This window comes from Crocodylus siamensis, chromosome 1 (assembly GCF_052110815.1).
Source record: "Crocodylus siamensis isolate JL-2025a chromosome 1, ASM5211081v1, whole genome shotgun sequence".
In the NCBI taxonomy this organism is placed as follows: Eukaryota; Metazoa; Chordata; order Crocodylia; family Crocodylidae; genus Crocodylus; species Crocodylus siamensis.
This window is the reverse complement of record NC_143395.1, coordinates 220,286,385-220,311,454: the sequence shown is the minus strand read 5'-3', so window position 1 is coordinate 220,311,454 and position 25,070 is coordinate 220,286,385. Positions and strand designations below refer to the sequence as shown.

The following is a 25,070-nucleotide window of genomic DNA, read 5'->3' as shown; positions in this document are numbered from 1 at the left end:
TTACTCTTCCCCTATAGCAGCCCATGTACAAGATGCCATAAGATGAATAAGTCACTAGGTGCTCTTGGTGCAAAAAAGCCAACGACATATTGGGTTGTATTAACCACTCCCTAGGGTGTATGCTCCGCTCCCCAGGACAGGAAATAGAAGCCAGAGGAGGGATGGGGAACCCAAAGACCCCAATGACCGTAGCAGCTGGACAGCCAGATCAGGAGCCTAGGGACTGCAAATTAACCCCTCACAGGCATGGGTGTCTGGTGCCTCTTGAGTCAGGGGGAGCCATGTGCCCCCCCAACACCAGTCAGCAACTGGGGTGGGGTGGGGGAAGGGAATCCCGCAGCAGCCAATCCCACTGATTGAGGGGGGAGGTAACCCAGGAGCCAATCCTACTGGCCTGGGCGGGAGGGCGGGTGTCCCCCTCAGCCGATTTCACTTGCCATGAAAGTGGCCATCAATCCAAAATCCCGCAGCCACTTCCAGGAGCAGCACAGCCACTTTTGCTGGTGGCCCCGCTCTCCAGCCAGACTTGCAGGGGTGGGGCACTGGTGCTCCCGCCTGCCCTCTTGCCCACCAGCTAAACAGGGAGTGTGGCTTGGCAGGGGGTGCACCAGCGCTTTCAGGGGGTACACGTGCACCCCCATGAACCCCCTACATGTTGCTCCTGCTCACAGGCCATGAGTTGGACAGTCTTGATCTAAGATAACATAACACCTCTTCCCATCTATACAGCTAAGTTTTCTTTCTGGGCTTGCATCATCTCTTTTGGTGTTAAAAGATGTGATATTGTTCTGCTCATATGCTTCACAGACTACCTTCCTACTCTATTGTGCAGACTATGACTTCTTTTGTACCTATGCACTGGCCCCTTCTCTGTTGCATCATATACAATCTGCCTTGCAAGGTCATTTATGGTCTATTCCTACACAACTGATCACCTCTCATCTACTCTTGTGATATTGATTCCCATCTCACATTAGCTCATGATCCTAGACAATGCTGTAAATAGTCTCCCTGCTTTACAGTAACAGAAACTCTGGGGGCTGTTTTCCCACCAATTTTATTTTCCTAAATTTCCTACTCATGAAATAGAATTTCTCCCTGTTCACAAGGAAGTGGTGTTGTGGGACAGAATGCAAAGGGATCAGGGGCATGGCGAGTCTGGGGGGGCCCCAGCAGGACATGACTGGGGAGGTCCCCCAGTGGCCAGCTGGCGACCAGGGTGGGCGTGGAGTCCCCCAGTAGCATGGCGGTGGCAGAAGTGCCAGCACTTCCACATGTGGCACAGTTGCAATGGAAGTGCTGGCACTTCTGCTGCCGGCACTTCCACCTCTGATGGAGCCAATTTTAGGGGGATGCAAGCAATATCTGTGCCCCCCTACCAGCCTGAGTGCTCGCTGTCAGGGGGAGCACCAGCACTCTCAGGGGGTGCACGTGCCCCCTCTATGCTTCACCTATGGTTGGAGGGGAAGGGACTTGGTAGTGGGGGTCTACTGCAGGACACCACATCAGGAGGATGAGCTGGACCTGGAATTTTCCCGACAGCTCTCAGAAGCTGTATGGTCAAGGGACATGGTTGTCATTGGTAACCTAAATTACCTTGACATCTGCTGAGAGGAGCAGTCAACTAGATCCAACCATTCATATAGATTCTTAACCTGCATACAGAACCTTCACTTAACACAAGAAGTATAGAGTCCCATGAGGAGAAACACCTTACTGGACTTGGTGCTGGCTATACGGGATGACCTGGTGGGGGGGGGGAAATCTACTGACACAAGGTAACCTAGGGGGCAGTGACCATCACTTGATTGAATTCACCATCTGGCGCAGGGTAGGAAAGATGAACAGTAGAGCAGTAGTGCTAGACTTCAGAAAGGTTAGCTTCAGTGTGCTCAGGAGATTAGTTAACAAGGCACTGAAGAACAGGAGCACTGGTGAGATGGGAGTCCAGAAATGGTGGTTGTTCCTAAAGGCAGCGATCCTATGGGTGCAGAAGGATACAGTCCCTTTGTGCAAGAATGGGGGCAAAGCGGCCAAGAAACCCTCTTGGCTAAACAGGGAAATCCAGAAAAGCCAAGGAGCGAAAAAAAGAGGCATATAGGCTGTGGAAGCAGGGGGTAGCTACCAAGGCAGGAGTATACCAACTTGACCCACACCTACAGGGAGGCAGTTAGAAAGACCAAAACAGAAATGGAACTTAGGCTGTCAACAAAAATTAAAAAGACAACAAAAAGTCTTTCAGGTATATCGGGAGTAAAAAGAAGGTGCAGGGTAGCACAGGAGCCCTACAGGACAAAACTAGGGCAACTAGTGACAAATAGGGGGGACAAAGCTAAGCTCTTCAATTAGTTTTTTGATTCTGTATTCCTGAACACGGATCAGGACAAATCTTTCTATTGGATCATAGACAGGCACAAAAGAGACACCCCCCCACCAACTGTTAGTGCTGATTTGGTGAAGAGGCACTTGGAGCAGACTGGATGTGTTTAAGTCAGCAGGCCCGAATGATCTTCATCCAAGGGTGCTGAAGGAATCAGCCAGTGTCATAGCAAAGCCACTGGCACAGCTGTTTGAACACTCATGGTGCTCAGGTCAGGTCCCAGAGGACTGGAAGAGGGCCAATGTGTTCCTTATTTTCAAGAGGGGGAGGAAGGAGGATCTGGGTAACTATAGACTGGTTACTTTCACCTCTATCTATGGGAAAACTTTTGAAAAAAGTAAGGATCACATTTGCAGGAGTCCAGTGGGAAAAACAGTGCTGAAGAGCAACCAGCACAGATTCACATCAGGTAGAACCTGCTGACTAACCTTGTTTCTTTTTATGATCAGGTCACAAAATGCTTAGACACAGAAGTCGAGGTAGATGTCATTTACTTGGATTTTAAGAAGGCCTTCAATACGGTATCTCATCCTATTCTCATAAATAAACTGAGAGGCTGTGACCGTGTAGGTGATTACACGGTCCTATGGGTGGCAAATTGGCTTAGGGGTCACACCCAGAGAGTGGTGGTGGATGGGTTGGTATTGACCTGAAAAGATGTGGGCAGTGGAGTCCCACAAGACTCAGTCTTTGGACCTTTGCTCTTCAATGTCTTCTTTAGTAACTTAGATGAGGGCATGGAAAGCACCCTGTCCAAATTCGCAGATGACACCAAATTATGGGGTAAAGTTAACACACTAGAGGGTAGGGAATGAATCCAAGCAGATCTGGACAGGTTGGAAGAGCAGGCAGAACAAAACAGGATACAGTTCAACAAAGACAAGTGCAAAGTGCTGCACCTAGGGAGAAGGAAGTCACCAGCACACTTACAGGCTGGGGGAGGACCTTCTTAGCAGCACAGCCACAGAAAGGGATCTTGGAGTCACTGTTGACACCAAGATGAACATGAGTTGTGAAAGTGATGAAGCGATCACTAAAGCTAACCACACTTTATCGTGGATTAGCAGGTGCATGACAACAGGTCCAGGGAGGTGATACTTCCCCTCTATGCGGCATTGGTCAGGCTACAGTTTTCATACATTTCATAGACATGAGGGCTAGAAGGGATTTTGAAAGATCATTGAGTCGAGCCCCCTGCCCCAGGGGTAGGAAGTCAGCTGGAGTCATAGGATCCCAATAAGATAAGCATCCAAAATTTCTCTTGAAGGCATTCAATGTAGGTGCTTGAACTATGTCCAGTGGCAGGCTATTCCAGACCTTGGGGCTCAGACAATGAAGAAATTCTTCCTTATGTCAAGCCTGAAATGGTCTTGCAGGAGTTTATAACTGTTTGACCTTGTCATCCCTTGGGGCACTCTGGTGAATAATCATTCCCCCAGATCCTGGTGAACAAACCCTGATAAACTTATAGTTGGCCATCAGATTGCCCCTGAGCCTGTGCTTTTTGATGCTAAAAAGCCCCATAGCTCTCAGCCTGTCATTGTAATGTCTGTTTTCCTGACCTCTGATCATGCGCATGGCTCTTCTTTGGACTCTCTCAAGCTTCTCCACTTCCTTTTTGAATTGTGGAGCCCAAAACTGGACACAGTACTCCAGCTGTGGCCTCACCAAGGCTGAGTACAATGGGAGAATGACATCCTGGGATTTGCATGAGAAACATCTATGGATGCAAGCCAGCATTTTGCTTGCTTTACTAGCCACAGCATCACACTGAAGGCTCATATTCATCTTGTGGTCAATCATGGCCCTCAAGTCCCTTTCATCTGTAGTGCTAACCAGTGTAGCACTGCTGAGCCTATAAGGATGCCGCAGGTTTTTCCTCCCAAGATAGAGAACCTTGCATTTTTCGGTGTTAATCATAGAATCAATGAGTCGGAAGGGACCTAGACAGATCATCTAGTCTGACCCCCTGCCATGGGCAGGAAGGAGCACTGGAGGTGGGAGGGGACATAAGATCCCTATCCAGTCTCCTCTTGAAGATTTCCAGGGAAGGTGAGAACACCACCTCTCTGGGAAGCCTATTCCAGGCTCTGGCCACCCTTACCATGAAGTAGTTCTTCCTAATATCTAACCTAAACCTATCCTCCCTCAGCTTGTGGCCATTGTTCCTGGTGACCCCAAGGGGGGCCCTGGTGAACAGACTTTCCCCGAGTCCCTGCTGGTGGCCCCTGATAAGGTTGTAGGCAGCCACAAGATCCCCCCTCAGTTTCCTCTTATGGAGACTGAAGAGATTCAGGTCCCTCAGCCTCTCCTCATAGGGCTGGCCACGGAGGCCCTCAACCATACGAGTGGCCTCCTCTGGACCCTCTCCAGGTTCTCCACGTCCTTCTTGAAGTGCGGCATCCAGAACTGGACACAGTAGTCCAGCTGTGGTCTGACTAGCGCCGCATACAGGGGGAGCAAGACCTGTCTGGACCTGTTAGTGATGCCCCTGTTGATACATGACAGGGTGAGGTTGGCTCTGCCTATTGCTTCGTTGCATTGGCGACTCATATTCATCCTGGAGTCAATCCTGACTCCAAGATCCCTCTCTGGCTCTGTGCTGCTGAGAGGGTCAGCCCCTCACCTATAACCATAATGCTGGTTCCCTCTCAGGTGCAGCACTCTGCACTTGTCCTTGTTGAACCGCATCCTATTAAACACCATCAGGTTCTCATCTGCCCATTTCCTGAGCCTGTCAAGGTCAGCCTGGATCACCCTCCTGTTCTCAGGTGTGGATGCTTGTCCCCAGAGTTTGGTATCATCAGTGAACTTGGCCAGTCCACTTCTGACTCCAATGTCCATATCATTACTGAAGATCTTGAACAATATAAGTCCAAGGACAGAGCCTTGGGGAACCTCACTGGTCACAGGGCACCATGACAATTGACTTCTGTCAACTACCACCCTCTGGGTCTGACCACAGAGCCAATTCCCCAGCCAGTGGATCGTGGTGAACCTGAGGTCACAGTTGGCCAGTTTTGCCAAAAGGTCAAGATATATGACATCAATCTCCTCTCCCTTGTCCAGGTGATAGGTCACCTGGTCATAAAAGGAAATAAGATTTCAAGCAAGACCTACCTGCAACAAACCTGTGCTGGCTACCCCTCAGGATGTTGCCATTGGCCAGTCTATTAATAATGGCCTCTTTAATAATCTTTTCTAAGACCTTCCCCAGGATACAGGTCAGGCTGATGGGCCTGTAGTTTGCTGGATCCACTTTCCTCCCTTTCTTGAAGATAGGCACCACGTTGGCCTTCTTCCAATCTTCAGGCACTTTACCAGAGCACCAGGAGTTCTTGAAGATCCATGCCAGGGGCTGGGCTATGATGCTAGCCAGCTCCTTGAATACCCTGGGGTGTAGACTGTGAGGGCCAGCTGACTTGAAGGTGTCCAGGCTCTCAAGGTGTTCCTTCACAAGGTCATCATTGATGGAGGGCAGGGAATCTCCCTCACCCAGGCCTCCCTGTCCTGTAATGGGCAGGGGCGTCCTGTGTGACTGATGAAAGACCAATGCAAAGTTGGAGTACTGCATCCAGCTTTGGGCACCATACTTCAAGAGGAATGTGGACAACCTTGAGAGGGCTCAGAGGAGGGCCATTTATACAGTTAGGCATCTGCAGACAAAGTTCTATGAGGATAGATTGAGGGACCTGGATCTCCTCAGCCTCTGCAAGAAAAGGCTGAGAGGTGATCTTTCGGCTGCCTAAAAATTCATCAGGGGGACAGGGGGGCACCAAGGAACAGGAGATGCTTTGCTTACCAGGGTAACCCTTGGAGTAACTAGAAACAATGGCCACAAGCTGACAGAGAGCAAATTTAGGTTAGACATCAGGAAGAACTTCTTTACAGTAAGGGTTGCCAAAATCTGGAATGGGCTTCCAAGGGAAGTGGTGCTTTCCCCTACCTTGCGGATCTTTCAGAGAAGGCTAGACATGCACCTGGCTGGAGTCATCTAATCCTAGTGCTCTTTCCTGCCCAGAGTAGAGGGTCAGACTTGATGATCTACTGAGGTCCCTTCTGACCCAAACATCTATGAATCTAAGGGACGTAGCTGTAAAAGCAGTATTTTGAGCCTCCTCCTAAAGAATATTTATTCTTGTGGTGAGGTTTTGGGACATTATGGGTGCTGACAGATGTGCAGGCCCCCACTTTAACTCATGGCACTTTACATAAAGCACTGTGAGAGCACCGTCCCCCCACCCCCCAAACCAGCAAATGTTTGCCTGTTGGGTGCAGTGTGGGGAGAATCAAGCCTGCCTGCAACTGAGGAGCTGCCCCTCTCTCCCAGCACCCTCCCCCCCAGCTCTCGGGCTGTCAGCAAGAAGGGAGGGGAAGAGGGGGTATGGGGAATGAGGTGCTGGCTGGGGTTTCCCTGATCTGAGTTGGACAGAGGGGTGTGGGGAGGGCCAAGAAGCGGGGGGGAGGGCTGTCATCCACCCACCCCCCTCCCTCCAGCTCAGGCCAGACAAACCCTAGCCAGCAGCTCACTCCCCATCCCCTTCCTGCTGCCAGCCCCAGGAGCAGGGCTGGCTGATGCAGCCTAGCCTCAATTGTGTGATAAATTAACTCAAGTTCCCTAAAGCACTCATTTGATGAGGGTTAATTTGTCGCATGATCAGCCACTTCAAAAGCGCTCTGCAGCTGTGCACGTATCATGGCACAGCTGTAAAATGCTTTCAGGCAGCCAATCACACACACAAAAAAACCCAAAAAACAAACAAACAAAACTTAACTTTGGTCTGAGCCCTAACTGACAACAGCCATACTGCCCTGCTCTCTGGGCAATTTTCTTAAACTTTTTTAGAATACATGCAACTTCATCACCTCAAGAAAAATAGGTCTTTTAGATAATAAATAGGGGATCACATTAAATTATCCTGTTTCCTTTCTGGCTATTAAGAACTCTTTTCCCTTGAAGTTATCTTCTTGGTAGAAAAAAACACCTAGGAGAAGGGAGAATTATATCCTCCTTACAGTGTCTTTAAAGGAGGATATAATTCACCAGGCCAACACAAGCTTTTGTATAGTAATTATTCTCTGCCTATCCTGATCAGAGTTCATTTAGTTTAGTATTTACATCCATCATGCCCCTGAGGCTTCCCTTATACTGGCTAGTTGAAAGCTGGGTGACCACAGGTCTAGGGCTAGAGCCAACAATCAGCTGGCTGACTTGCCACATCTTTAAGATAAAATGCCATACAAACCATAAAAACAATATTCATGACTTCTTTGCCATTTTATGGCACCTTAAATTGGGTGCCCTCTCCTTGGATCATAACCTTGTTATGGTAGAGAGGCTTGTATGGTCCACTGACCCTCAGAGGTATGTCATCTAGAGACTCGTACTCTTGGTAGGGACTCCCCTGGTGAGCATATCTGAGGCGAGGTCCCAGACGAAGCATGGTCCAAACTTCTGAAGACTCCAACGGTGGAATAAGTGTACTTGAGAACCTGCTGGTTCTCTGTGGCTGTGAAGGCTGATGAGGGCTACAGCAAGACAGAGGCCTCTGGTTGTCTTGGACATCCTTGCCACTGGGTTCAAGGCTCCCTCCTGTCAAGTTTGTGTGGTTGTTGCTTGTGCACCAGCTTCCCCATGTTAAAAGATGTCATGTGCAGGCCTCTGCCAGGGATCATAACATCTCCCACAAACCAAGTTCTGCAGCAATGGATGAGTGGCAGTGGGGACAGGAACAGTGATTTCTGGGAGCCCCTATTCACAAATCTGCATACAGGCAGTGGTTGTGTGATGGTTGTTTTGCACTTACTGAAACAGAAGTACAATTCGGCAGCTGCAGCTGTGGCTGAGCAGTCCTCTTTAGGATCCCCTCTGAGCACCCTGAATAGAGAAGGAGCTAGAAGAGGTGCCCCTAAACATAGGCTGTCCCAAATCCCCCTGTCTGGATTGCCACATCCATTGGGATCACTTTACTTGTGGCCAAAACTAACAAAATAAAGTACTGAATTTTGCCACATGGAATGTCTGCACTCTCTTGGACTTCCCGAACAGTGAGTGCTCTGAAAGAAGAACTGCCATAGTAGCTAGAGAACTTGCAAGATATTACATCAATATTGCTGCCCTAAGTGAGACCTGCTGGGCAGATGAAGGCCAGCTGAAAGAAGGAGGTGGCTATACCTTTTTTGGAAAGGAAAGTCACCTGATGAGAGGCACATTCACAGGGTTGGCTTTACCATCAAGAACAAGACGTCAGCCAATTTTCAGAACTTCCTGTGGGCATTAATGAATGCCTTATGACTCTCTGCCTACAGCTCAGTAACAACCAGTATCCTATGGTCATCAGTACATACTCCCTCACACTTGATGATGAAGAAGTCAACAAGGAACAGTTTTTCTGTGCTTATGACTGCCACTGCCAAGGTAAACAAGCTCATCTTCATGGATGACTTCAATGCAAGAGTTGGGCAACACTCTGAACTCTGGAGTGGCATCATTGGGAAAGAGAGGGTGGGGAAAGTCAACTCAAATGGTATCCTCCTCCTCAGTAGATGTGCACAGCATGGCTTGCTCATCACAAATATTATCTTCAGACAGTGAAAAATATAAGACCATTTGGAAACATCCATGCTCCTATCACTGGCACCTTCTTGACTATGTTATTGTCAGATTGTACTGATGTCCATATCACCTGAATCCTGAGAGGCACAGATGACTGCTGGACAGACCACCATGTAATCAGATCAATCATGGAGATGCAGCTCGTGCAATAAGACTGTAAGCAACTGAAAGGAAAGGAAGGTGTCATTCTAAGACCAAGCTAGATGTGAGGCTCTTCAGCAACGCCTTACTGAGTTGCTTTCTGACCTACCTGATGACATCAAGGAGATCCAGGCACACTGGGAGGAGCTTAAGAATGTTATTTACAAGGCATGTGCTGAATCAATTGGATACTCCACTTACTGTCATGAAGATTGGTTTGATGAGAACAATGAGGAAATCTTAGCACTTATGCATCAGAAGAGAGCCATGCTCTGTGGTTGGCAAAATTAACCCTCCAACCAGCAAAAACAAGAGGCTTATACCAGCTCAAGCTAGTTCAGAGGAAGCTATGGGACATCAAGAACCAGTGGTGGCAAGCAAAGGCTGTGGAGATGCAGAGTTTTGCTGACCAACTTGACATGAGAAGATTCTTTCTAGCAATAGAAGCCATCCACAGGCCATGCTCCAATGGCCCAACCCCCCAGCGATACCAGGATGGCTCCACCCTTCTCATAGAAAATGTATCCATCAAGTAATGCTGGAAGGCACTTCAAAACTCCTCTCAACCATGAATCTGAGGTGTCAGCTGCCACCATAGAATCCATCCCTCAACACCCAGTAACAGAACCTCTTGCTGATCCCACATCTTTCAAGGAAGTCAGGTATGCCATCACTCAGACCAAGAAGAGTAAGTCACCAGGCCCATATGGCATCCCCACAGAGGTCTTCAAAGCTAGTGGAACAGCACAGTGCATAAATTTCACTAACTTCTCATCAAAATATGGGTTAATGAGGAGGTTCTACCTGACTTAAAGAATGCCAGCATTGTGACCATCTTCAAGAAAGGGGACAAGTCAGTGTGTGGGAACTACTGAGGCACTGCCCTCCTCTGCATTGCCAGGAAGATTCTTACTCACATCCTTTTGAATTGCCTCCTCCCTCTTGATGAAGATGTCCTTCCAGAATCCCAGTGTGGCTTTAGACCATCTCAGGGTACCATCGACATGATTTCTGTTGCATGACAGATCCAGGAGAAGTGTAGAGAACAACACTAGTAGCTATGCATGGCATTCATTTACCTAACCAAGGCCTTCAACTCCATCCATCATAAAGTCTTATGGAAGATGCTGGCTAGGTTTGGTTGTCCACTGAAGTTCATCAGTGTCCTCAGGCTACTCCATGACAGGATTACTGCCACAGTTCTTTGCAGTGGATCACAGACAGACCCATTTACCATCCACATTGGTGTCAAGCAGGGCTGGATCATTGCCACAACCCTTTTTTCCATCTGTCTTGCTGTTATTTTGATTCTCATCTGTGACCACCTTCATCTCAGAATTGGAGTTGAACATCGAATGGATGGCCAGCTTTTCAACCTGTGGCGCCTTCATAGCAAAACAAAAGTATCAAGACTGCTTCACTGACCTTCAGTACACTAACAACTGTGTTATCCTCGCACACACAGAGACCAATCTGCAGTCCACCCACAACCTTTTCTCAGGTGCCTATCAAAGCCTGGGACTCTCCCTTAACACTGGGAAGACCAAAGTGCTGCATCAGCCTGCTGCAGCACAAGGTGCCCTGCCCCCCAGATTACCATCGGTGGAGAACCCCTGGAAAACGTTAAGCATTTCCCATACCTTGGCAGTCACTTCTCCCATTCAGTCAGTCTTGATGTGGCAATTGAACATGGGATTCATTGTGCCAGCATATCCTGCAGAAAGTTGCTTCACCATCTTTGCTGACCAAGCTCTGCAGATGGAAACTAAGATCCTGGTCTACAATGCAGTGGTTATCCCCATGCTCCTCTATGGGTGTGAGATGCATGTGACATAACAGAGGCATCTTAAGTGCCTGGAATGGTTCCATCACTGTTGCCTCAGGAAGATCCTTCGCTAGAGGGGAAGACCACTGCACCAATGCCAGCATCCTCTGTGCAGCTAACATAACCAGCATTGAGAAAAAGATCACGAAATATCAACTCTGCTAGGATGACCACTGTGTGCAGATGGCTGACACTCTTCATTCAACTTAGTTATGGTAAGAGGACCTACACAGGGCAGAGGAAGAGCTACAAGGACACCCTGAAAGCATACCTTACGAAGGGTGGCATCAACCCTACAAATTGGGAAGTGCTGGCTGGTAACAGGTCTCAATAGCACTACACCATACATCAAGTTACAGCCCACTTTAAAGAGAACTGTCTTGCTTAGGAAGCTGAGAAACAGCAGAAGAAGAAGAAAAGCACATAACATCCTGGCTAACAGTTGTGCTTCCCACAAGGAACCACTTGTGATATCTGTGGAAAAACTTGCAGAGCACAGATTAATGAGTGTCATAGTACATGTTTGATTTTTAGATGACAATTTGGTATTTTTCTGGTTCAGAGGTAGCAAAACCCCTTGCTGAAAGGAGTAATTCTGGGGGGTAAGGAGAGGGACTTCTGGTGGCAAAGGTCAGGGGTTAGGGGGCAGGACTTCCAGCCCCAAGATGGCAACTGATGGCTGGAGTGCCTGTAAAGGGGCAGGGCTACCCATGCAGCCCTTGATGGCTTGCCAAAGCTCTGAAAGCAGCCCTCTGCCCAAAATAATTGCCTGCCCCCGTCCTACAAGCAGCATGGTCCATGGTAGATTTTACCAACCATGTGCTGGAGGAGGAAGAGAACTGGGATTCTGGCCTACCTGCACAGGGCCAACCACAGCCTAGCTTTACAGTGACTCAGACACAGATTATATTTAATTTAAAGTTCCAAAATTGAAGAGTTACTAGGCCTTAAATTTTGTAGAGATTCTTCTTTTAAGGGTCATCAGCGAAAGGCCTTGAGGAAGTCTAGAACATGGGGTTCAAGTCACACTGTGAGAGTTAACACAGACTTCTGATTCCATTACTTGGATCATAAGTGAAAGAAAAGAATAAAGGACATAAGGGTGCTTTGGTGACCTCACATTCTGCTTCCTGAAGTTTCATGGTAGAGTCACACAGAGATGAAGAAAGGTCCTCTTAAATCTGGCTATGAGGAAGCTATAGGACATGATGAAGTTCTTCTGTCAGTTCTTTAAAGCTGAGGACTTAAGGGCAGCATTTTTACTTTGCACTGAGAAACTTCTATTCTAGGCTCTTCATGACAATAAATTCAACCCAGGCATACCTGCTTGGAGGCAAGAAATAACTTAAGCCGCTCCCCAGCTTTGCGAGAGGTAACAGCTTCAAACTGATCCCATGTATTACACATACTAGCTTTGGTCTTTCCCAAGATGAAACAAGCAAGGCTCATAACTACCCATTACATCTTCCAGGTGCATTCAGGTGCATTTAGGACTAAGCCTGAAGCTGCTGCTTTATATAGGTTTTTCTTTCTGAAAACATCAATTACAAATAGCCAATGTGTAACTGTAAAAACTCAGAAACTTAGAGTAAAACTGGCCAAGAAGATAACCACCAAAGAAAACCATGTCTGAGCCCCAGAGAAAACATGCTCCACAAATACAGCCAATCTGAGATAAAAAAAAAAAAAAGAAAGAAATATACTCCTATGGCACACTGTAATAGTTATCTTCATTAAGTTTAAAAAGGTACTGTAATTTATACTTTTCTTATAAGACAACAGTAGCACTAGTTCAGCTGCAGAGCAACCTTGGAAACAGACATAAAAACTAACACCTGGGAGCACTGTTTTTTGGTACACATAACCACAGGCATATTCTGTACTCTGTCTCCTGTTGAAACAGCTAAACACTCTTCTAATTTAAGCATTAAGGTTCTATTCCCTGCCATCAGGAGCCAGAAATCTGAAATCTGCCCTTGGCACCTACCTGTGCAGAAAAGGGAAAAAAGTTATACAAATATCAGGAAGCAGCAGCATGGAAAGAACAAATTGAACAGCATCTACAAACACTGCATTACAAATTAATCCATTTCACTTCATCCTTGGGTCAAAGAAAGAGATGCTATGTATATATGTCTTTGCTATTATCCACATTTAAACCTAATCTCTGGCTAGTTCATTTTATACCCCAGGTGCAGGCAAATAAATCTCTCCCCAGTCAATATCAAGAAGTATACAAGTAGGATGTACAGAGAGGAGGAGGCATCTTAGCTGAATTATATTTTCTCATTTTCACACATTGGGATTGAACCATCTATCTCCCTGTACTATTAACAGGCCAATGCGTAGTTAGGGATAATCTCACTATTAAATATTCAGCACCCACATGGGGGTTGTTGAAATAAATCACAGCTTTCCACAAGATTTAGAGCCCTGGTGGTAATAGAGTGATGTATGGTAGCAAATCCTTCTGTAGCAAGGTGAAAATAAACACCTTATTGGTAGGGAGTGGGTTTTTTTAGCTTTTAAAAATAAATTATAAAAAGATAGGACAATTCAATTATAAATTTTATATGATGCGCTGTCATAGGGTGGGGTCCCCAGAGATGGCCGTGATACCCCTAGGGCTCCCTGACTGTGCCAACCCTGCCCAATGGGCACCCTCTTTCTCTCCTGCCACGTTTGGTGTAACTGTAATAAATAGGGAGGCTGCCCTCAAGTTTGTTTGGATACGGTCCTGATGGACCGCACCGAACTCTGTAGGTTTGGACCCTGCTCCAAAATGGATGTCTCAGGACACCCTCAGCCTTATGGGCTAGATGCGTGGCTCCAAACCACCCCTTTAATATGCCCCAAGTCTTGCAGATGGCATTCACACAGTGTCTTTCCAAGGCCTTAGTTTCACCTGGCCTCTGGTCGGCACTGGGCTCTCTGCAGCCCTGCCTCTTTCTCTCGGCACCCCTCGGTGCTGGGGTCCATGTACCCCAGATACTGCGCCCACACTGGTGCTGGGGTCCCCACACTGTAGTGGACCCCCAATGAGGCCCCGTCCTTCCCCAATAGCCTCAGCCCAATCCGCCGGTTTTACAAAGAAATCAAAATATGAGCCCCTGGGCTATAACATAATTCAAGCAGCTCAGAGAATGCTCTGTCCCTTTAAAAGAATCACTCTTCCCCAGCACTACAGGCTTTGTAGGCCAGGGTATCTGGTGAGCTCCTGAAGTCCTTTAATCTTACCAGAAGCTGAACAGGCAGTCAAGCCTCTTCCCTTAGCTTCCTCTAGGAGAGCTCCTTCCCCCTTGGCTGCTGGCAGCGAATTCACTCTCTAGTCCCAGCCCTGGGGTTTATATGGGCCCAGGGCCCTGCCTCTTCCGGTCAGCTGACCAGGTGCAGGTGCAGGTGCAGGCTAATTTGCTTGTTAGCCTGTTGCCATGGTAACCTGTACCTGTGGGCTCCTGTATGGCTCTTTAGGCTCTCTCCCCAGGGAGTTTCTGCTCTTAGAGGAGCAGGCACTTTAGCCAATTCAGTTTTTTCAAAAGTATAAGGTTTCTGGTCATGTCTCCTCTGTGATGCTGTTCAACTGGTTGTCCAAGCAATCTACCCAGGAGTTATTAGCTAGTACATACATGCTTCCAGTCATCACTAATTAAGAAAGGCTTATCATAGAATCATAGAAAATTAGTGTTAGAAGGGACCTCAGGAGACCATCTAGTCCAATCCCTTGCACAAAGCAGGACCATCCAACTAGATCATTCCAGCCAGGGCTTTGTCAAGCCAGGCCTTAAAAACATGGAAGGATTGGGATTTCACAATTCTTTAGATAACCTCATTCCAGTGCTTCACCACCCTCTGTCATAGTCATTATATCATGCTGGTGATGATTTACACAAAAGAACTGCCAACTAACTGGAAAGTACAAGCGACAGGAAAACAGAATTTCTGTTCCCTGGGAAATTCCAATATTTTGAACTTTATTTTCATCCCAAACCAGCATGAACATTGAAAGTTTAATCATTCTTATGGAAACTTCAAAAATGTAAATGTAAAAACATCAAAATGTTTCATTTTGATATTGTCAATACATGTCACATTAAATATTACACAACAAAAACAGTTCCAACCAAATGTTCCTAAAGCTGAGCGGAACAGTGAGTCAAGGGAATGCCAGACAGGCCAGAGAGGTGAAGGTTACAGTATTAAGGGCAGCGATAAATTTTAGGAAAGGGAAATGCAATAGACTATTTGGATTCTGGATAGTTTTTGGAGATAATATTGGAAATACTCAGTAATAGTAGCTTTGGATAAAAAAGGAGGAGCAAAGTTGAAAAATAGGTACTGATTACGTGAACTTGTGGACTACAGGGAATGCTGAAACAGCTAGTGGCAATATAGAAGGAAGGGTGAGGGAAAGATGAAGAGTTGACTTTACATAAGAGCAGGACCCCTAGTTGGAACGCAAATTTAAGTTCTGTAAGGGATCGTGTTGTATCTCTACTTTCCCCTTGAATGCAGTCATTCTGGTCTACTTAAAATCCAATTTACTAATAAGAAGACTAAGTTTCTCACAACATGAAAAAAGTATCTGTAGAGTCTACAAGAGATTCTTTGAATGGAGAAAGCAGCTGATACCACCAGGAATATTCCTGCCTCAGAATTTTATAATTGCAATAATACAACAGAAATGGACCTCTTACTCTGTACAATACAGTATGCTAGCACAGAGCCTCTTAAAATACATGTGAACAGATTCATCCATCAAACCTCCATTTTATTTTCTCCTTCTCCCTCTTTCCATTTTACTTGCATTATAGATGAAGCAAAATAATCTGTGAGGAAAGTGGCATTTAGAAGTCATAATATCCATGGTCAGGGATAACAGATTTTGGTTGTGATCTCCTTGGCGGCAGCATCTTAAATCAGGGAGAAACATCTCCCATAGTTCAACATGCTCCATTAATTTCCTCAGGTTGTAGTGTTATTATGGAGAAGCTGAAGATCAAACTATGACCACAATGTAAAATACTGGGTTTAGAGGGTGCTCCTGAGTTTATGGGATATATGGATATATATGTATATTGGTTATTTTAAGCAAAAATATTTATTCTGTTAATGATTTGGGACCCTAATATTTAGTTATTGTAAATATTTAAATTATATATCACACAATCACAATAATATACCTAGCTATTCAATTTCAATAAATCTTGTTGGGAAACAACCAATGTTACACAAGTAAATCCTTAAAATAGGAGATTATGAAAAAGTTGTAGTCATTTGTAATAAATGAATTATCTCAGCAACAATTCTGACAAGTGCCAGCAACGTGAAAATGATAGAAACACCTAAACTTACAGTTCTATGGCCTTGTTCCACATGATGACATATCCCGAAAGAATGAAAGACTCAATATTAACAATGTGTGTATTTCCCCTTTCTGTGCCAACATAGAGCCATTTACTCTGGAAAGGTAGATGGCAGTAAGTAATCCTGCAAAGAAAAAAAAACATGCAACATAAAGCTGTGCCAACGAACAGAATTTCAATAAGCTTTCAGTCGAAACAGCTGTTCTCTCTGTTTCCCAGGGTTCAGAATGGGCTGGGTAGTGGCTCAAAAATGTGGTCTTTCGCACACTTCTTATAGATCTGTGAAAAAGTGGCAATATCACATGATGTGGACTCCCTTTTCCACAGGTAACCAAGTTCTTTATAACAAGGAAGCTAGGAACTAAAGAGGAAGAACCAATCTACTTGTGTCTAGTAGGAGAAAGCAAGAAAAGTCCTCTTAATATAGTTATGTGCAGTCATGTATGGAAGGAGGTATACAAAAGAACCTTTTTGTGAATACATGGACCACACTATGAAACCATCTGATTTAGGCTTTCTGATTGGTCTCCTTTGTAAAAAGCATTTTTTCAGTTCAGCAAACAGGAAATTAATGAAACATGAGCATGTTTAATGTTTTGTACAATGGAAATATAACATAATGACTCACATAAAAAATGTTCACTTTATTAGCTCTTAATCAGTCTGGAGGGTATGCAGCTGGATAGAGCATTACCAAGTGCAGTCAAGCAGAGAGCTGATTTATACTCTCACTCCCGCATTTATACTACTTTTACAGAATGATGAAGTAGTGCTCTATAGCTTAGGAAGAATCTCGTGATGGTCTCTCATGATAATATACAACAATTTTGACAAAGATGATGAATGAACAGAGTCAGTTCTTTTGACGTTATAGTATTTACATTAAATTTAAAACCAAATCCACATGAGGTATGTAAACTGCTGGTAGTTCAAATCTAATTACATGTATGCTGCCTACACAGGCTGAAGCTTAATCTGATTCTACAGTGCATTCTATCACTCAAGAGGTCTGTCTTTATTAAAAGCGATTGTTTTGCCTGGTATGCAATACTTTATTATTTCATTATATTTGGCATTCATTTGATTCCAGAAACAAATATTTCTTGCTTTGAGATACAAATTAGAGTTAACTGCTAAATAAATATTTTATCATGTCTTTTTTTCCTAAATGAGGTGCAGTATTTAACAATATGCGTATAAGTAGTTCATACTTCCATGAAATAATAGACTTTGGGGGCTGATTTATAATGAAGTGACTGTAATCAAAGTAATCTGCCCGTTTCAAAGATGCTAAAGTTGCTTATGTCCTCTGGGGCTAAGAATATTTGAAACCTCCTAAACTGAAAGAATTGTTTCATTTTGAAACTAGTTTGCCTTATATCTCTAATTATTCTCGATGTGGTATCCTCAGCAAATTACATTCCTTTTTCTCCCTGCAGGCCCTACACAATACTTTTAATGGCTATGTACTTTTGAGGCTATCAAATCATATTATCAGAACATTTTATGCTGGATGTACTCAGGTGAGCTATTTTATTTTTGCCTTTTATATTGCCCCAGGTTCAAGGAAATTGGCTTGTGCATCCTTGAAATCCTCACTTAGGGTGCAACTCACCTTGATGTAGAAGGCTAGCAAAAAGTCTCTGCATTTTATACATCTTATTTTGATGAATAAATTGGAACACAGACATTTGACTTGACTCAGTATGCGATAAATGTAACTGTTAAAGGCCTAATGGTGTCAACAGCACAGACTGAACTAACTTTATGACATGCAAGTTTAGGCCTTTAGACACAGCTTTTTAATATCACAAAATCATAGAGAGGTAGGATTGGAAGGCACCCCCAGAAGTCATCTAGTCCAGCCCCCTACCAAAGGCAGAGTCATCCTTCTCCAAACCATGCTAGACAAATCCATTTTCTAACCCAGGGGTTATCAGCCGGGGTACTTGAGAAAGCCCTAGAGGGTAAGTGCAGGCAGGCGGAGGAAGCTTGCACGTGGTGGCTGCTGCTGCTCTGCATTTGGCCACACACCCTTCTCCCCTCCATCCCCAGCCGCCAGGGGTACACTGATCCAAAAAGGTTGAAAACCCCTGTTCCAACCTATTAGCAAAGCTACACAGTCAACCCTGGCAAAACCACAAGACATAACACCCTAACCTGCCACACAGGTAAAGCAGGTGGCTAACATATTGGTGCTGCACAGATTGTACGCATGAGAGAGCCAAGGAAAAGGGCCATGCCCCCTGCTACAGAAGAAGACAGAACTCCCCCCTCCACAGTCTGTACCAATCTGACCCTGGGGTAAAATTCCCTCCTGATCCCAAATATAGCAATTAGTCTGACCCCGAGTAGAGGGTAAAATACTGTAGCCAGGAACATCCAGGTTAGGAGCCTCTTAACAGGAGCACTGGGAAACCCCAGTAAGAATCTCCAGCCTTCACTGCAGTCAACACCCAATTCTTCTGAGGAAGGCTTAACTCCCATCTCCTCCCACCCAAAAAACACCCCCACTGACACTTGCTGCAGCAGGAGAGGGAAAATATCCCTCCTAGCCTCACATGGCAAGCAGCAAAGCAAAGAAGCATGGGAAATATAGGCTACAGCTACTATTAGATCAGCGCTGACCAATGCCTGTCCAACCTATTCTTGAGCTCCACTGATGGAGAGTCCATAATTACTTTAGGCAGTCTATTCCACTGCCTCACTGTTCTAAAAGTGAAGTTTCTCTTGATATCCAATTTAAATCTACTGTGCTGCAACTTCAAGCCATTGTTCCTCGTCTTACTCTCTGCAGCAAGAGAAAAGGTGTTCATCTCTTCTTTATGGCAGCCTTTCAGATGTTTTAAGACTGCTATCATGTCTCCACTGAAACACCTTTTCTGTAAGATGAACATTCCTAGCTCCTTCAATATCTCTTCATAAGACTTGCTTTCCAAGCCCTTTATCATGTTTATCCCTACCTGTGGCTCCTCTCTAACTTTTCCATGTGCTATTTAAAATATGGAGCCCAAAACTGTGGAGAATACTCTAGATTAGGCTAACCAGTGACAAGTAGAGAGGCACTATCACTTCCATCTCTTGTACATAATCCTTTTTGTGCAGCTGCATCACACTGCAGACTGATACTGAGTCTGTGCTCTACCAAATACTCCCAGATCCTTCTCCACAGTGCTGTCATCCAAACAGGTGTCACCCATTCTGTATTCCTATTTTTGATTATTTTTCCCCAAGGTAGCATCTTGCACTTGTCAGCAATGAACTGCATTCTGTTAGCTCAAGCTCAACTTTTCATTCTGTTGAGAACTTTCTGAATTGCCCTCTGATCCTCTAATGTGTTCTCAGTCCTTTCCAGTTGTGTCATCTGCAAACTTGCTCAAGAACTTCTCCATTGCAGCATCAAAATCATTAATAAACATATTTAACAGCACTGGACCCAGGACAGATCCCTGTGGGGCTCCACTTAAAACCTCCTGCCATTTTGACATAGATCCATTTATAATTACCCTTTGCTTGTGGCTATTGAGCCAGTTCTCTGTTCATGTTATAGCAGTTTGTCTAGCCCACAGTTCTCCAATTTGTTTATAAAAAGATTGGGAGACCTCCTCAAAAGCCTTGCTGAAATCTAGATACACTGTACCCATAGCATTGCCTTAGTCCACCTAAGCAGCTAGTTTGTCAAAGACTGACTTCGTTTGACTTGAATTGTTCTTAGTAAATCCATGGTAGACTTCCTGAGAATATGCTCCAGTAACTCCAGGTAGAGGTGGGACTAACTGGTCTGTAGAGTTCCCTGGTCCTGCTTTTTGCCTTTTTTAAAGAGGGAACTATATTGGCTCAGTTGCCCCAGGAATCCTTTTACCAAAGAACCCTAAGGATTGACACGGGCCCTTGTCCGATTTGGTATCAAATTAACTTTATTTAGTAACCGCTAATCTCATTACATGTATTCTTCCTTGTAAAAGGCTCTTTTCCAGTCTTCTGGTACCTCACCTGTCTCCCATAACTCCATAAATATTACTGCCAAGGCCTCTGAGATCATCTCTGCCAGTTCCTTCAGCACCCTGGGATGAAATTCATCTGGCCCTGATTACCTGAATTAATTCAGAACCATCAAACACTCTCTAAATATCTCTTTTGTTATCTTACCTCTCAGCTTATTCCCTTCTTTATCCAAATAATTTTTATTAGGTGCCAGATTGCATCTACATTTTTTTGTACAGATGGAGGTAAAGTAGCCATTGAGTAGCTCCACCTTCTTTGCGTCCTCTGTTCTGCTAACCTCATGCTTTCTCTGTCTCAGGATCTGTAATTCTGTCACATCATGATTGCTTCCTCCCAAGTTTCCCATCACATTCACATCTTCCACCAATTTTTCCTGGTTGGTCAGGACAAGATCCAAGATAGATAGTTGTACCCTCAATCTTCTGGAACAGAAAATTATCCTACACACTAGTTCTTGAAATGTTATGTTTGGCTTGAGTTGTTTTTCCAGCAGATGTCCAGAAAACTGAAGTTTTCCATCAGTACCATCTCATAAATTTTGGATAACTTCATCACCTCCTTTGTCACTGCCTCATCCATCTCTTCTTCCTGACTTGGTGGTCTGTGATAAATCCCTACCATTTATCTTCATCTTCATCCAAATCCATTCTGATCTGCTATCTTCTTTCTCTTGAACCAGGGAACAAGTACATATGTTTTAACATACAAGGCAACACCACCCCCTTTTCTCCCAACTCTGTCCTTCTAAAATAGAGTACAGGCCTCAATGTTGAAGTTCTAGTCCTAAAAGCTGTCCCATCAGGCCTCTGTGATACCCATCAGATCACAGTTCTTTTCACAGGCTGTGACTTCCAGCTGATCTTGTTTATTTTCCATACTTTTCGCCTTTATATACATACATCTGAAGTATTTTGCATTTTGACCTGGTTTCTGTTTTGCATCATTTGTTCCTATTTTGTGTCCATCTGGCCCTACCTCAGAGTTGGGCTGTTTCTTCTGGTCCTTTCCCCTCTGGCTTGTTTGTTCCATTGCTGGAGAGTTTTGTTCACCATTCCCTTGTGAAACCTAGTTTAAAACCCTCCTTTCTAAGTTGGTCAGATGATGCCCAAAAACGCTTTTTTCAGTCCTGGTCAAATGAATCCCATCTCTTGATCTAAGTCCTCCTTCACAGAACATCTGCCCACTGTTGAAGAATCCAAAGCCTTCATGTCAATGCTACCATCTCAGCCATGCGTTTACTTGCATAACACAATGGCCACTGCCTAGGCCCTTGCCTTCCACAGGCAGGACAGATGATAGCACTACTTGTGCTCCAAGCTCCTTAACCCTCTTGCCAAGAGCCTCAGTCTCCTCTGATCTGCTGAGTGGCATTCCTGGCAGTATTGTTGGTGCTTACATGGACAAGCAGGAAAGGGTAGTGGTCAAAAGGATGGATGAGCTCTGGCTGTCTTTCTGTGACGTCCTAAATTTGGGCTCCAGACAGACCACACACCTCCTGGGGCCCCAAATCCAGACAAAAAAAATTGTGTTTCTGTACTCTAAAGAGTACCACCACTCTTCTCTTCTTCTTGGGGCAGTGGTCTTAGACTCCCTCCCCCTGGGGTCCTGCATTTCCTGTTCTCTGGGCCTTGCCTGCTGATTTCTTCAACTCTGCCTTTTCCTCAGCTGTCTACCACAGAGTCCTTTAACTTGGTTGCTGACTTCAATCCATTCCTCTTCAATTCTGGGGACCCTCCTTCTTCTAGTAATCACATGCTGCCACTTTTCCTCTTTTCCCTTTCACCTCTCCAGCGCCAGCCTCTCATAACTCCTGTCCAAGTAATCTTCATTTTCCTTGATAAAATGCAGCATAGATACCCATGCTTCCACTATTTCAGTCTTTATCCAAGGCAGACACCAGCTTACATGTGATGCAGATGAAATGGTCTTGACCTTCTGGAAGGAACATGAATATAGCACATTCCAAGCAGGTCACAACTGCTGGCTCAGCCTCCATTTAGGCCTCCTTTGCTCCCTGGAGGACACCTAAGCAGTAAACAAACAAACAAACAAACAAACAATCCCACTCCCCCACAAAACCTACACACAACACACACACACCAGTGCCTGCATATGCGCATACACATGTGTGCACCTGCACATGTGCATGTGTGCACACATGAATGCCATGTGGCCCCAGAGCCTGTGGGGGCATGGTGAGCTCCCTGTAGGCACCACTGGCAGTGTTGACAGTGCTTTTTCACGGGGTGCACCGCCACGCTCAGGTGCTGCGCATGCACCTGCATGCAGCCCTTACGCATTGCTAATGCACACAAACACACACACACACACACAGAACTGCCTGGTTCTCCCCTGCAGTCTAGGAAAGCTCCTCCTCCGCTTGCTGCCCTTTGTTCACTGTTCTGTCTATTCACCCTGTGCAGGTACAGGTTTCTCTCACTGTATGCGGTACATGCATTCCCGGAAAACCGTGCATAACTCAAATTTGCATCAAGGGAACCCAGTTTATAAGTAACAAATAGGGAAACGTTCCCACAGCAGTGAGGGAAGGAGTAGGGCTGGGATTGGGGCTAAGAAGGAAGGGGGAGGGGCTCGGGATAGCCTAGCAACTGCAGGCAGGTGACATCAGCCATTCCCAGGGCTGCAGCCAGGAGCAAAATGGAGGGAACAGTCAGTGGGCACGGGACACAAGATGTGGGGGTACAGCTCTTGCTACTACATGCACCCCGGGAGGGCTGCAGCCTGGGGGGCTGCGCCCCAGATCTGTGCATGGGATGAGGGCAGGCTGCTGCTGCAGTCTGGGGTCAGCAGCAGCACCGGGCCCTTCCCAGAGTGGGACTGAGCCACACTGTGTTCAGGTGGGAGGCAGCAGTGCTGGGGGGAGAGGTTAGGGGGCTACAGCAAATTTTGGGGTGGCTTCAGCCCCCCTCACAGTGCTGCTGCTGCCTGCCCTGAGCACAGCACAGCCCAGCCCCTGCTGGAAACAGCCCAGTGCCACTGCCAGCACCAGCCTGCAGCAGCAGTCTGCCCTCATCCCACCTCACAGATTCAGGGGCACGTGCCCCCCCAGGAAAAAACCAACACAGCCCCTCAGTCCTCAGCACTCCTGGGGTGCAAGGAGCCATGCCCTCCCCTCCCCCTCCTCCCCATCCTGTGCCCTATACCCACTGACAGTTTCCTCTGCTTTGCTCCCTGCTGAGCTGGCCTGGGAGAGGCTGGCCACCATCTGCCTGCAGGCACTGGACTGCACCACATCCCTCCCTCTGCCCTGCCCATATGGACTTACCACACATATAATGAATTTACCTTGCATATAATGAATTTTGGATGTAAAAAAGGGTAATTGGATAAGTGGAAATTTGCATACACAGAACCCGCATAAAGCGAGGCAAATCTGTACAGTTCAGCATCTACAAATTAAGGTATTCACAACAGTTCTCTTTACTACCCAGCTTGTGAGCACAATCAGATAGCTGGACACTTCCAGACATGGTTACCTGTATATGCAAAACTAGAAGCCATATTAGAAAATATGTACCCATTCTTGTACAATATCATGATCTTTTACTTTTTGCAATATTTTGGTTTTAGTGACTAAATTAGTGATTCCCCAAGAGTGTGCTGTGGCTTGCTAGTGCTGTGAGAATGTTGGAAGCATGATGTGAAAAATGATACTTTATCTATATCATACATGGCCTGTGGAGTTCCCCACCAGTTCATAAAATTGGCAGTGGGCAAGTGGTGGCAATTAATACTGCAATTAGTACTGCCACTGTCCTCCCACCACCAAATTTCCAAGCTCCATGCTGCTAGATTGGACTGCAGCCACACTGGTTTCTCTCTCCTTCTCTCTCTCTGTTACACACACACACACACACACACCCCTTTTCAGGAGTAAGAGTGAAGTGTGCTGTGTGCCACCAATTTTAGTCCAGAAAAAAGTATGGCCCAGGTATCAAAAGTTTGGGAAACACTGGACTAAATCATGTGGCCACACTTTTTGAACAGATATCAACTGAAGAAAAAAAAAATTAGAACACTCTCTCTTTCAGATGACTAAACCTCTTCTGGCTAAAATAAATAATATCTAGAATGTATAGAGGAAAGACTGTCACTGGGTAAATCACAGTCCGATGTCCTCATCGGTATATATCAGAGGTGTCAAAATCATCTGCCTCCATGGACCAGATGAGCGGCATGGGGCCACTCCACACACAAAATCAGGCCCACTGGCACCCCTCTCTACCCCCATGTCTAATCCAGCACAGGTGGCACTCACGGGCCTGTCCGGGACACTGGCTCAAGCCAGGTGCTGTGGGCAACACAGTCAGTCCTGCTTGGGACCTGGCCCAAGCCAATAACCGTGGACAGCACATGTCCCAAGCATTGCTCATGGGGATGGTCTAGCACAGCAAAAGGAGCAGCACCAAAGGCTGGATTATGGGGCTCCACAGGCCAGATCCAGTTCATGGGACATATGTTTGACACAGCTGGCATATATAATCTCTATGTATGGTAGCCTTATTTAAAACCTAAGCACTTGTAGAGTAACATTAACTTGGGTAGTAACATCAGTAAGGTATGGTTACCTTATTTATTAATTATGATTGCATTGATAGGCCTCTACACAAAAAGCCAAGTGCTTTAAATATATAAAAAACTGTACTATTTAGTATAATACCATTTTCTAAACTGCATTATTTTTCAATTATATATATTTAATAAAAACTGATTTATGAT

General features: G+C 45.6%; 1 protein-coding gene across 5 annotated transcripts in view; it reads right to left on the bottom strand.

The window, feature by feature from the left end:
- Window positions 1-25,070, bottom strand: part of STXBP5L (syntaxin binding protein 5L) — a 389,375-nt gene that overhangs the window by 210,751 nt on the left and 153,554 nt on the right. For all 5 annotated transcript variants that reach the window (XM_090057223.1, XM_090057239.1, XM_090057229.1 and 2 more), the window contains exon 5: window positions 16,315-16,449. In XM_090057223.1, the coding sequence (XP_089913349.1) occupies window positions 16,315-16,449 (135 nt within the window). The remainder of the gene's footprint in view (window positions 1-16,314; window positions 16,450-25,070) is intronic.